Source organism: Solanum verrucosum, unplaced genomic scaffold (assembly GCF_900185275.1).
Source record: "Solanum verrucosum unplaced genomic scaffold, falcon-dt-bn FXZP01000183.1, whole genome shotgun sequence".
In the NCBI taxonomy this organism is placed as follows: domain Eukaryota; kingdom Viridiplantae; phylum Streptophyta; class Magnoliopsida; order Solanales; family Solanaceae; genus Solanum; species Solanum verrucosum.
The window spans coordinates 4,826,896-4,841,344 of NW_026020430.1; the positions used below are offsets into that span (position 1 = coordinate 4,826,896).

The following is a 14,449-nucleotide window of genomic DNA, read 5'->3' on the forward strand; positions in this document are numbered from 1 at the left end:
TAAACATAATTGAAGTCCGACCTTCATGGAAAATTTATTACATAATTGGAAATAGATAGTTAATACATAAACTTATTAACCTTCCTTCTGTCGCAATTTATGTGATACCAGTCAAATTAACTCTTTGACAGTGAGTTTTTCATATACTACTTGTACAATTCAATAACCCAACAATAATATGCTCGAGCCACAATTTTGAAAACAGTAAATCCAGCTTGTTTAGCCAAATCTTCAAATTGTTGCTTTGTTCTTTCTTTGCCTCCATCAAGCATAGTCATCATTAACATATCAACACTAAATGAATTCTTAGAAATAAGATTAGTCTCTGGATATTCTGATTGCATTTGTTCAATTACAACAACTTTACCATCTTTTGGCAATGCTCTCCAACAATTCTTCAATATTTTCACGCAATATTCATCATCCCAATCATGAAGTATTGCCTACATTTATTATTACATAGTCAGAGGTTGCTAAACGTACTTGCAGATAGTGGTGGAGCCAGGGGCTCAAAACACAAAAATAAAAAGTAAACAGACAAGAAGCTAAGAGGATTCAATATCTAATAGAAACGTCCATCAAATAAAATATATCATTCTTTTATATTTATATTGATAAAAAGAGATCGAGTGACACATAGATAGAAAATAACAAGTATTATATATATATATACTGACCTTGAGAAGGATTAGCTCCCCTTGAGGAACACTCTTAAACATGTCTCCCCCAACATGCTCTATGCCTAATATAGCAAACAAGAGTAGTTAAAACTTAATTTCATCTTTCAATATCAATTAAATGCATATCATTATATTTTATATTACAAATATTAGTACTAGATGAGGCCATATCGTCATTAATTCTTAACAAATTAGTATTTACAATTTGTGAGGATCGTATTAGCTATATAAAAAGTTCTTGATTAATAATAACATATTAAGATAAATAACTTAATTACTTTAGAATTCCCTTGATGAAATCGCTTATTATCTCTAATTTTTTTAAAGTGATACAAAAATAATTGGTGATATAATGTGATTTAATAGGATTCTACACTTGGTATTCAATATATCCGATTCAAGTAGATAAATAAATGCTTAAAACAGATTTTTGTTTAAAGTTCAATTTTTGGTGATATTTGGTGTGAAAGTAGGTCTACATTTCTATCGACAAGCTTAATCCAAAATGAGTAAATTAGCGATTAGTCAAAATTTGTTAGTATATTTCCTCCGGTATACACAACAAAGTACGTACTTAATTAATATAACTTCTTGAATTGTAATTGCTATCTTATTACCTAACACAAGAATATATATGATCACTATTCAATCAATATACTTGGTACTAAAGAAAAAAAAAGTGTATAATATATATGGTTTTGATAGTTACCTTCATAAGTAGGGGAATCTTTGATGACATGAGGTAGGTCAAAATTAATACCCTTGATATTAGGATACTTGGATATTATAGAAGCTAATGATATTCCAAGTCCACCTCCCACATCTATTATCTCTTTTACTCCTTGGAATCCATTGTAACACTCAAGAATTCTCTTCATGTCAATGCAAGTGACATTTTGCATAGCTTTGTTGAATACTCCATTAAATCTACTATCTTTTCCATGGTATTCAAATGCATGCACCCCATGGGCCTTGTTGAATGTGGTATCTCACCCTCTAAAATTGCATCTTTGAAATGAAACCTTAACAAAAAGTCACAACATATATATTCAATTAATTAATATTAATCTAAGATCAACACTTTCAGTGTATTTTAACATGTTATAATAGGTTGGTTTACAAAAATTTCATCCATATTTTTAAAAGTTGAGACTCATGACAAAAGTATTAGACTGTCGTCTAACATATACAAATACAATATTTCTCATAAGATACGATTTTCAATTTGCTGAAAATAAATAATTAGATCGTGGTTTAAAAGGTCCATAAGGTTTAAGAAAAATAAAAAAGAGGGTCATTAACTAAACAACTTTCCCATTATATATACATCATTAGAGCAGGTGCAATTATCTTTTAGCTGTCCTGATAGTGTCAAAATTGTTTAACTCAAATGAACCAAGTATGAGAAAACATGAAATCTTACCAAGAATTAACAGCAACTGGATCAGTAGACAGTAGTAAAAATGGAGCAATTGATGTTCCATCTTTATTAGAGATTAAACTTTGGCTTAATGGAGTCAAATTATATGATGTGTGAACATTTCCATCATCATTTTTTGTAATGTTGCATGTGAGAAAAGATTGACTAGCAAGAAACCTTAGAATCCTTTCAAGAACAAGTGAGGCATTAGGGTTTTTTGAGGGAATTTGAGATGCAATTTCATTAGAAGATAGTTTTTGAGTAGTTGATTTTGCTATAATCTCAAATAGGTCAAGTTCCATGGCAGCTCTTAATACCATGTTAAGGAATAAACCACAAGGAAGATGCATAGCTTTCATCATAGAAATTTCCTCTTCATTGGATATAACAATATTATCCATTGATAAAGCCATGTCCATTTCTTGAAATAACAATAACTCGAAGGCGTTCGATCTGTTTTTTTTTTTTTAGAGAATTAAAGTTAAACTTATGAATTTAAAGACATGTGTTCATACAATATATATATATATAGCTAGAGAGTGTGAAACTTGTTACTACTTTTTTTTTTTAATTCCATTTATTTAATGGATTATGTGCTGCCGAATATTTTGACAACTTAATTTATGAAGGTATTTAAGGATTTGTTAGGCAGAATATATATACTTTTTCTGGTTGTAGCTATATTTTAGAATGTTGAAACAAAGATACATAAAATGTCAATGAAGTTATTGAATGCAAAATGAAAGCATTAGTGACAATTAAAGTTGTTATTGAAGCAAGTTTCAGTGTCTTTCTTTTTATATTTTCTCCTCTTCACAAAGATACATAAAAAGTAAATAAAGTGTCTGTTAGGCATAAGAGAAAATTAAAGTTAGGATATGAATTAATGAAGGTATTGAAGTGTTTGTTAGGCAGAATATTATACCCATCGAACACGTACACAGGCTTCTAGCTCTACTCGAGAAAAACGTCAAAGAACCGGACTATAATGAAAATAAAATAATGTAACTTTTCGACATGTTGATTTTTCTTAAATTATTTTCAAGATATTGAAATGAAATACTCATATTAATTATTATTTTTAAAAAAATATGTAATGTTAAATAGACAAATAAAAAATTAACGGAGAGAGTATTGATCGGCCAAAAGAAGTGTTTTTGATATAAGTTGTTGTGAGGATTGCCCTTGCTTTTTCTTTATTCCCATTTCAACAGTCTCTTTTTATTTTTATTTTTAAATATATCAATCTATACGTTTTCTTATCTTACTTTATTCCTTGATATTTCACAAATGATCATATAATATTTTTAAAAAATTGCGTCAAAGTTACCAAAATTTGTTTTATCACTTAAAAGTCACAATACTATTACACACATTGATGATCACATAATCACGATAGTCTGAAAACGTAATTTCACACTTATTTTAAATACCACTGAAGAAAAATAAACCAATCATAATAAATGAAAGTGAGGGTTATATTGTCATTACCTCTTTTTATCATAATAAATTATATTACGAGAATTCGTTTAATATATAGAATAGATACAATTATCTTATGGAATTATTACCCCTTACCAAACGATTCCTAAAGGGTTTGACAAAATTAGTGTAGGCTAGAGGGTTTGGCAAAAATAGAATAGCAGAAACGTATTTTTTTAATTATTTCTTTTCTGCTTTTCTTTTATTTCTTGATAAGCAACTTGTGGAAAAAGATTAAAAAAACATTTGAAAAGTAAGAAAAACTGGTTGCTCAAGACTCAAGAGGAAGTCATCAATTAATTTTATGGTATTTGGTTACCATAATTAAAATGAGGAAAGTGACTTGTTGGATGGTTGTTATCGTGTTATTATGTCGTTAGTTTAAATATAATATTTATTTAGATAATTATTTAAATTTTATTATATTAAATCATTAAATTTATTATTATATAATGACAAAAAATTTCATTTTATATATCGATCGATTTAATGTGAGGCATATTGAAGGAATTAAATTTGGATCAAGCATGTGCGTCAATCTAGATCCATATAAATAATAAATAAATTAAATATATATATATATATTTGTTATATATTTAATTTGAACCAAAGGAAAATCAATGGAACAAACAAACATAATTGGAAATAGCCAGTAAATACATAAATCAATCAACTTTTTTTATTCTATAAATAAAGACTTACTAGCTCCTTTTTATATTTTCTCCTCTTCACAAAGATATATAAAAAGTCAATGAAGTGTCTGTTAGGCATAAGAGGAAATTAAAGTTAGGATATGAATTAATGAAGGTATTTAAGTGTTTGTTAGGCAGAATATTATACCTATCGAACACGTACACGGGCTTCTAGCTCTGCCCGAGAAAAACGTCAAAGAACCGGACCATAATGAAAATAAAATAATGTAACTTTTCGACATGCTGATTATTCTTAAATTATTTTCAAGATCTAAATCTATACAATGATTAATATGGATATTGAGATAAAATATTCACATGAATTATTATTTTTTGAAAGACATGTAACGTGCAAAAATAGATAAATAATAATGAACGGAGAGAATATTTATCGGTCAAAAGAAGTGCTTTTGATTTAAGTTGTTGTGAAGATTGCCTTTGCTTTTTCTTTGTTCCCATTTTAACCGTCTCTTTTTATTTTATTTTTTAAATATATCAATCTACGTCTTCTTATCTTGCTTTATTCCTTGATATTTCACAAATGATCATATAATTATTTTTAAAAATTGCGTCAAAGTTACCAAAGTTTGTTTTATCACTTGAAAGTATCATACATTGATGATCACATAATCACGATAATCTGAAAACGTAACTTCACACTTATTTTAACAACCACTGAAGAAAAATAAACCAATCATTCATAATAAATGAAAGTGAGGGTTAATATTGTCATTACTTCTTTTTATCATAATAATTTATATTACGAGAATTATTTAATATATAGAATAGAGACAAAATTATCTTATGGAATTATTACCCCATCCTAGGGTTGTTTATGGTTATGGTTAAAAAATTAAACCGAACCGCAATTCGAATCAAACCGATTAAAAATGTTGATGTTTGATTTAATTTGGTTAGGTTTGGTTTTAAATTTTGAAAGATGATATTATTTGGTTTGGTTTTGATTTTACTAAAAAACAACTGCAAAAATAACCAAACCAAACCAATAAATTAGATATATAAATTTTATAATTAATAATTATATTACTCATAAATGAAATATAAATATTTTGTTAAATTTTTAGTAACTTAAATCTTTAACTTTACCATTTTCTCAAGCCCAACACTTAAATTTTAGCCCAGCTATTACTATCCTAAGACCAAGTCCATCAAAATTCATTACTTTAGTCTTTACCTACCATATCTTTCATAAGATAGTCACACAATCTCTTAATTGAATCACTTTGTTAGTGTAATGATAACTCTTGTATTGCTTAATTGCATAGTTGAATCAACAATAGTTTTCCTGTGGATTGTTCATGTACTAGGTGTTTGTGTCTATCAAGATACATATGTCCTAAAAAAAATTATTACTTTCAAACCAAAAAAATAAAAAAAACTGAACCAAACCGTTAATAACCAAACCGACGGTTATTTTTTTTTGTTTGATTTAGTTTGGTTTTAAAAATTTAAAAGACCGATTATTTTGATTTGATTTTAATTTTAATCAATAATTGATCCAAACCAAACCACGAACACCCCTACCCTTACCATACGATTCCTAAAGGGTTTGGCAAAAATAGAATAGCAGAAACGTGTTTTTTTTTAAAAAAAATTCTGCTTTTATTTTATTTCTTGATAAGCAACTTGTGGAAAAAGATTAAAAAAACATTTGAAAAGCAAGAAAAACGAGTAGCTCAAGGGGAAATCATTACTTAATTTTATGGTATTTGGTTGCCATCATTAAAATGAGGAAAGTGACTTCCTACACTAGTTGGATGATTATTATCGTGTTATATTATATCGTTAATTTAAATATAATATTTGTTTAGATTATTATTTAAATTGCACTATATTGTATTGTTAAATTTATTATTATATAATGACAAAAAAATTTATTTTGTATATTAATCAATTTGATGTGACTTGTGAGGCATATTGAAAGACTTAAATTTTTTTCAAGCATGTCCGTCAATCTAGATCCATATAAATAATAAATAAATTAAATATATATATTGTATTTATTTAATTTGAACCAAAGGAAAATCAACGCTTTCACCAACCAAACATTAAAAAATAATTACATAAATAAAAAAAATCCAAGATATTGTTAGGACCTTCTTTAATTCAAGGAAAATCATGTTACATAAGCAACGAACAAACAAACATAATTGGAAATAGCCAGTAAATACATAAATCAATCAACTTTTTATTCTATAATTAAAGACTTACTAGCTCCTTCTGTCCCAAGTTATATGTCTATCTTTCGAATTTCAAGAGTTAAATAATTTTCTCTTTTGATGACGATTCTTACATATATAGTTTCCAAATATCTATATATGTCCGAATTCATGATCAAATTAAAAAGTTTAACTCTCAAAATTCGAACAGTGTCACATAAATTAGAACAAAAAGAGTGTTATTGTAGTAGAAATTAATTAAAGTATAGGTAATTAATACTTGTAGAATTCCATGACCCAAGAATAATATGCTCGAGCCACAACTTTGAGAGATGTAAATCCAGCTTGTTTAGCCAAATCATCAAATTGTTGTTTTGTTCTTTCTTTGCCTCCATGAAATATAATCATCATTGATATATCAAAACTAAATGAATGCTTAGAGAGAAGATTAGTCTCTGGATATTCTGGCTGTATTTGTTCAATTACAACTACTTTACCATCTTTTGGCAATGCTCTCCAACAATTCTTCAATATTTTCACGCAATCGTCATCATCCCAATTATGAAGTATTCCCTACGTACATTTGTTATTATTATCAAATCAGAGATTGCTAGACGTACTAACTTTCAGTTATAAAAATATAAATATATATGACAAGAATACTGACCTTCAGAATGATTAGCTCCCCTTGAGGAACACTCTTCAACATGTCTCCTCCAACATGCTCTATGCCTAATAGATAGAAACCAAGAGTATTTCATCTTTCTCAATTAAATGCATAGCATTATCTTTTATTTTACAAAAATAGCACTAAATGATATATTATGTGATTTATTAGTGTTGTAAATCCTAGTTGGTATTCAAAATATTCGATTCAAGTAGACATAGAGATGGTTAAATTAATAAAAGAAATTGTTTGAAGTTTATCATTTTTTCCCAAAAGGAATAGGAAATATACAAATATTCTATCATGTTCCATCAATACTCTGAAATAAATTATAATATATATAGTTTTGATAGTTACCTTCATAAGTAGGGGCATCTTTGATGACAAAAGGTAGGTCAAAATTAGTACCCTTGATATTAGGATACTTAGAAATTATAAAAGTTAATGATATTCCAAGTCCACCTCCCACATCTATTATCTCTTTTACTCCTTTGAACCCATTGTAACACTCAACAATTCTCTTCATTTCAATGCAAGTGACATTTTGCATAGCTTTGTTGAATACCTCATTCATTCTACTATCTTTTCCATTGTATTCAAATGCATGCACTCCATGAGCTTTGTTGAATGGTATTTCACCCTCTAATATTGCATCTTTCAAATGAAAACTTAACAAAAAAAAAAAAAGGTCACAATGTATATAAAATTAAAATTTACTAATATAAGATCACAAATGAAAAACAAGGGATTAATTAAGTTACATAATTAATACTCCATTGACATGAGAATAATGTAATTTTACACCGTTAGTGTATTTTAGACTGATTTATGTAAGTTTATCTTTTTTTTAGCTGGGCCACCTTTTTGATTTCATCTCTATGGTCTAACGTTTGTTATAAGATTTTAATTTTAATTTGTTGAAAATAAATCTTTAATTAATTAACATATTGTCTGAAAGGCCCATAACTTGTTAAATAAATAAAAAGATGGTCATTTAACGAAACAATGCCCCCAAAAAAAAAAAAAAGACGGCCAATAAAAATACTACATTGTAAGAAAACTTGCCTTATTTTTCATAATGATCATGATCACGTGCAGTTATCTTTCAAGTGACTTGATAATATAAAATTAGTTGTTTAACTCAATGATTCAAGTATGAGAAAACATGAAATCTTACCAAGAATTAACAGCAACTGGATCAGTAGACAATAGTAAAAAGGGTGCAATTGATGTTCCATCTTTATTTGAGATTAAACTTTGGCTTGATGGAGTCAAATTATATGATGTGTGAACATTTCCTGTTGTTCGTCTTGTATTCCTAAGATACTTAGAACAAAACTTTGAAGAACTTGGTAAGACACAATAAAGTTTAAGAACATTTTCACAACTAGAAAATTAAAACTAGTAGAGAAACTAGAATCAGAAACAGATTAGAAAAAATATACGAAATATTTTTCCTTAAAGAAGAATTGTTGTCAATCTGTGTTTAAAGAATCTTACTAATTCCAACAAACTTTGCAGAAACACGAAGTTACCAAAGTTTAATGAACCAGTGAAGAATAGAAGAACATAAATTAATTCACAAATTTTAAAATCTGTAACACATACCAGAATCTGGAAAAACAGAAAGAAGATCAAGCCCACTGAATGCACAGTGTCCCCTTAAGGAAATTATTCCCCTCTAGTATCCGAGGTTTGATTTGGAATATGTCCTCCCAGGATAGAATGATCTCAATCACCAGTGTATTGATACCCAAAACGCTGGTGTCAGCGAGCCACTCAACGGCAGTAAAGTACACTTAGAATAGTAGATTTAGTAGTAGAAGAAGTCCAGAAAAATTCTATTTTTAAAATGAGAGGAAATTCCTCAATTTATAGAAAACAAAGGGTAGTGTGAAAAGATTCTTATTGTGCCTTACCGGAAAGGTCACAAACCTTTGGAAAAGTCACAATCTTTCGGAAAGGTCACCACCTTTCATAAAAGTCACAACTTTTCATAAAAGTCGCAACTTTTCATAAAAGTAACAACTCTTCATAAAAGTCGCAACTTTTCATCAAAGTCACAACTTTTCATAAAAATTGCAACTCTTCATTTTCCATTCACACCTTTTAAAACCCAACATTTCCATCATCATTTTTTGTAATGTTGCATGTGAGAAAAGATTGACTAGCAAGAAACCTTAGAATCCTTTCAAGAACAAGTGAGGCATTAGGGTTTTTTGTGGGAATTTGAGATGCAATTTCATAAGAAGATAGTTTTTGAGTAGTTGATTTTGCTATAATTTCAAAGAGGTCAAGTTCAATGGCAGCTTTTAAAACCATGTTAAGATATACACCACAAGGAAGATGCATAGCTTTCATCATAGAAATTTCTTCTTCATTGGATATAACAATATTATCCATTGATAAAGCCATGTCCATTTCTTGAAATTAAATAACAATAACTCGAAGGCGTTCGATCTGTTTTTTTTTAGAGGAATGAAAGTCGTAGCTTATGAATTTTAAGACATGTTCTTCATACAATGTATATATAGAGTGTGAAAGTACTTTTATTAATTCCATTTATTTAATGAATTATCTACGGCCGAATATTTTGATAACTCAATTAGTGAAGGTGTTCAAGGGTTTGTTAGGCCGAATACACTCACTTTATTTAAGTAATAATGATTAATATAATGAAAATTTTATCACAATATTCATATTAGTTGATGTATAGTCTTAAAAAATAATTTAAAAAATAAATAATTATTAATATTAAAGATAAAAATAAGAAAAATGTATATTATATTTTCATCTTGATCTGACAAAAATTAAAATATGTTTTAATATAATAAAAAGCTAAAAATGAACGAAGGGAGTATTTTTGCGGTTGTAAATTTTAGAATATTGAAACAAAGATACATAAAATTCTAAGTTAGCATATGATTATGTGTCTGTTAGGCGCAATTGCTTTACGTATATTGTGAATTTTATTTATAACTAGCATTACTATTAAATAATAACTAAAACTTTAAAAAGAAATAAGTAATACCTTATATTTATTGGTCAAATTAATACACTATTGGGATGAGAATCAATTTGGCTGCACACCTAGCTAGTACTTTAGATTCCTAAAAAAGAGCATTGCTCATAAATTGTGGTGACAGCTTACATTTTTATTTACCAGCTCACTACCATTTTTCAATTTTGATACAATCTAGCTTAAAGCCTCAAAAAGGCATTTTGAAAATTTAATTTGTCAATTAATTCTAAGTATGGGTTTATCGGTGAAAGAGACATCATTTAATTTCAAGTTTAAAAGTTGACTACTCCTATATCTAAGTCATAAATAATAAAAAGGGAGAAAAGTCAAAAATATCTTTCGAGTTTCGTTTAATAATTAGTTTCATCCTCCATTATACTACCATTTATTCCCCTCGCCATCTATTGACTTGTCATCTGTACCCTCCAAACTAACAATTTTCCAATGCAAAATGAAAGCATTAGTGACAATTAAAGTTGTTATTGAAGCAAGTTTCAGTGAAGACATATTTTTGTTTTAAATTGAAGATACCTTTTAGAGAATATGATTTGGTGAAAATATCATGGGCTTGCACTATGACAGTCTTGAGATTGAAGTATGGTGATGAATTGTGACATATCTTTATATGGTATCAGAGCTAGTCTTATCCCAATATGTTTAAAAGTTATAGAAAGTATAGACTGATCACTATGTATTATATCTTGCCAGAAGTCATAGAAAATATATACACTAATTATACAATATAAAGTATTTATACATGTGTTATAATTGACTATACATTATGATATACTTAAAAAAAATTTAATATAGTTGAACTATACATAAAGTATACATTGACTATTCAATCTCGATCAACTTGAAGTCACCTCTAAACAGTTTCAGATTATTGATATGAATTTTTTTTTGATATTTTAAATCTTTTGATATACAATTCGCTCAAAACTATTCACGTTTGTACGTAAGGAAGAAGAAGAACAACAACACTAGCAAGCCGAAGACACGGGTGTCGAATGGCCATATATAGACGACTATAGCAATAAATAATTTATTTTTTTAATTAACTCTTTTTTGTGCAAAAAATATAACCTTACGGACATTTTGCGTAATTTTCCCGAAAAAAAAAGGTTCGAAGTCATTAATTAATTTTATGATATTTTGTTACCAACATTAAAAATATGAAAGTGACCTCCTTCACTTATTGGATGGTTGTTACCTATGGTATTGTATGATGTTATTAATTTAAATACAATATTTATTTTAATTGTTAATTAAATTTGTTGTATTGTATTGTTAAATTTAGTATGCGGTATTACTTATTAGAGATATCGTTGTTATTTCTCTTCCTTTTCTTTTTCTTTTTTTCCGCTATTTTGTATTTACTTTTATTAAATAATTATATTTTATTCTTTATTCTACCTTTTTATATTAATTTTTTTTTAAAATTAGGCCAGACCCATTTTATTGATACGTTTAAAAAGTAAATAAACGATAAACGAAAGACTAAAAATTTGATCCTACTCAATTCAAACAAAACATTTAGGAAAGTAAACCAAGAGGGGCTTTGTTCTTTCAGTTGCTTCTCCATACCTTTTTTCTGTAGTTTTACTTCATATATAATTTTTTTTTTAAAATTATCTTTTAAATTGTTGATGTATGATATTTTGAATCATACGATACATGAATATAATGCAATATAGTTTGAAACAATATGTAACAATCCAAATGATAATTCCAGTATATTTAAAGATTCAATGTCCGAGTTTATGATCAAATTTAAAAAAATTGACTCTTGAAATCAGAATGATACCACATGAAACGTCATAAGGAGTATTATTAAAGCAGAAATTATTTAAAAATAGGAAACTAATACTTGTAGAATTCCATGACCCAAGAATAATATGCTCGAGCCACAACTTTGAGAGATGTAAATCCAGCTTGTTTAGCCAAATCTTCAAATTGTTGTTTTGTTCTTTCTTTGCCTCCATGAAATATAATCATTGATATATCAAAACTAAATGAATGCTCAGAGAGAAGATTAGTCTCTGGATATTCTGGCTGTATTCTTTCAATTACAACAACTTTACCATCTTTTGGCAAAGCTCTCCAACAGTTCTTTAGTATTTTCACGCAATCTTCATCATCCCAATTATGAAGTACTGCCTACATTTGTTATTATTATCAAGTCAGAGATTGCTAGATCATATGTACTTGCAAAACGACTCCTAATTAATATGGACATTTTAAATAGAATTTCCAATATATTTTTAAAGTTAAATTACTGACTTTCAATTATAAAAATATATCATTCTTTTATATCCAAACGATAGAAAATAACTATTAAGAAATAATATTATACTAGTATATAATATCTATATAACTAAAATACTGACCTTCAAAATGATGAGCTCTCCTTGAGGAATACTCTTCCACATGTCTCCTCCAACATGCTCTATGCCTAATATAGTAAGCAAGAGTAGTGGTTGAAGCTTAATTTCATCTTTCAATATCAATTAAATGTACATAACAATTTTTTAAAAAAAAATTGTATTATGGACTAACACAAGAAAATGATCCTTATTCAATTTAATTAATTATAGGGTTTTGGTAGTTACCTTCATAAATAGGGGCATCTTTGATGACATGAGGTAGGTCAAAATTAATACCCTTGATATTAGTATACTTGGATATTATAGAAGCTAATGATATTCCAAGTCCACCTCCCACATCTATTATCTCTTTTACTCCTTTGAACCCATTGTAACACTCAACAATTCTCTTCATTTCAATGCAAGTGACATTTTGCATAGCTTTGTTGAATACCCCATTCATTCTACTATCTTTTCCATTGTATTCAAATGCATGCATTCCATGAGCCTTGTTGAATGGTATTTCACCTTCTAATATTGCATCTTTCAAATGAAACCTTAACAAACAAAAAATAAAGTTATAATATTTACTAAACCATTGTCACAAAAAAGGGGACAACCGGCGAAAATACTACATTATTGTTTTTTCAGGCTACTATTATAATTACTTTCACTTGGTCACGTGCAATTATCTTTCAAATGACCTGATAATGAAATCACGAGTACTATAAAGAAAACATGAAATCTTACCAAGCATTAACACCTACTGGACCAGTATTCAGTAGTAATAAGGGAACAATTGATGATCCATCTTTATCTGAGATTAAACTTTGGCTTAATGGAGTCAAACTATATGATGTGTGAATATTTCCATCATCATTTTTTGTAATGTTGCATGTGAGAAAAGATTGACTAGCAAGAAACCTTAGAATCCTCTCAAGAACAAGTGAGGCATTAGGGTTTTTTGTGGGAATTTGAGATGCAATTTCATAAGAAGATAGTTTTTGAGTAGTTGATTTTGCTATAATCTCAAATAGGTCAACTTCAATGGCAGCTCTTATTACCATGTTAAGGAATACCCCACAAGGAAGATGCATAGCTTTCATCATTGAAATTTCCTCTTCATTGGATATAACAATATTATCCATTGATAATAACAATAATCGAAGGCGTTCGATTTTTTTTTTTTATAGAGAGAATTATAGTTAACTTATGAATTTTAAGACATGAGCGCGCTTCATACTATATATATATATATATATATATATAGCTAGAGAGTGTGAAACTTTTTACTACTTTTTTTTTTTTGAATTCCATTTATTTAATGGATTATGTGCGGCCGAATTTTTTGACAATTTAATTAATGAAGGTATTTAAGGTTTTGTTAGGCAGAATTTACTTTTCTGGTTCTAAAAATAATTAATTTGCAAAAAAAATGATAATTTTGTGTTGTTATTCAATTTTTATCCGCACTTCAACAAAATGGTATTACACTTCTCATAAAAAGATATCTGTGTTCCTCCTATTAATGATATTATAATTAAAAAATTATTAGTAACGGACAAATTTTATAGCTAAACAATAAAATCTGTTGTTAATTCTTTTTTATAACGAACGGATTATTTTTTTTAAATGTTAGCTATTATTGATCATAGTTACTATACACTATTGAGAATCATTTTACTTCCACACCTATATAGAAGAGCATTGCTCGTAAATTGTGGTGATAATATATATATATATATATAGTTTAACCATGGTTAAATTATAAAATTTATATAGAAGAGATCAGTCATTTAGTACTCCCTCCATCCACTTTTAATTGTCATGATTTCCTTTTATAGAGTCAAACGATAAGAACTTTGACTAACATTTTACGATATATTTTTTCATTATATGGATATGCAAAAAATTGTAATTTATAGTGCTTTTCGTATAGT

The 14,449-nt window shown here is 27.9% G+C and overlaps 3 protein-coding genes and 1 pseudogene across 3 annotated transcripts in view; 1 reads left to right on the forward strand and 3 right to left on the reverse strand.

The window, feature by feature from the left end:
• LOC125807744 (wound-induced basic protein) overlaps positions 1-14,449 on the reverse strand; it is a 125,665-nt gene that overhangs the window by 75,911 nt on the left and 35,305 nt on the right. The gene's annotated exons all lie outside the window — the stretch shown is intronic.
• On the reverse strand, positions 62-2,561 carry LOC125807728 (caffeic acid 3-O-methyltransferase-like; annotated as a pseudogene).
• On the reverse strand, positions 6,570-13,581 carry LOC125807730 (caffeic acid 3-O-methyltransferase-like). Its single transcript, XM_049487463.1, has 4 exons — positions 13,260-13,581; positions 7,479-7,789; positions 7,122-7,186; positions 6,570-7,027 (listed from the first exon to the last, which is right to left on the reverse strand). Exons 1-4 carry the CDS (start codon positions 13,574-13,576, stop codon positions 6,728-6,730), a joined length of 993 nt encoding a protein of 330 aa, XP_049343420.1. The 5' UTR covers positions 13,577-13,581; the 3' UTR covers positions 6,570-6,727.
• LOC125807725 (probable pectate lyase 8) overlaps positions 8,747-14,449 on the forward strand; it is a 104,321-nt gene continuing 98,618 nt past the window's right edge. Inside the window, exon 1 of the mRNA XM_049487459.1 lies at positions 8,747-8,752. The gene's annotated coding sequence lies outside the window, so the exon portion shown is untranslated. The remainder of the gene's footprint in view (positions 8,753-14,449) is intronic.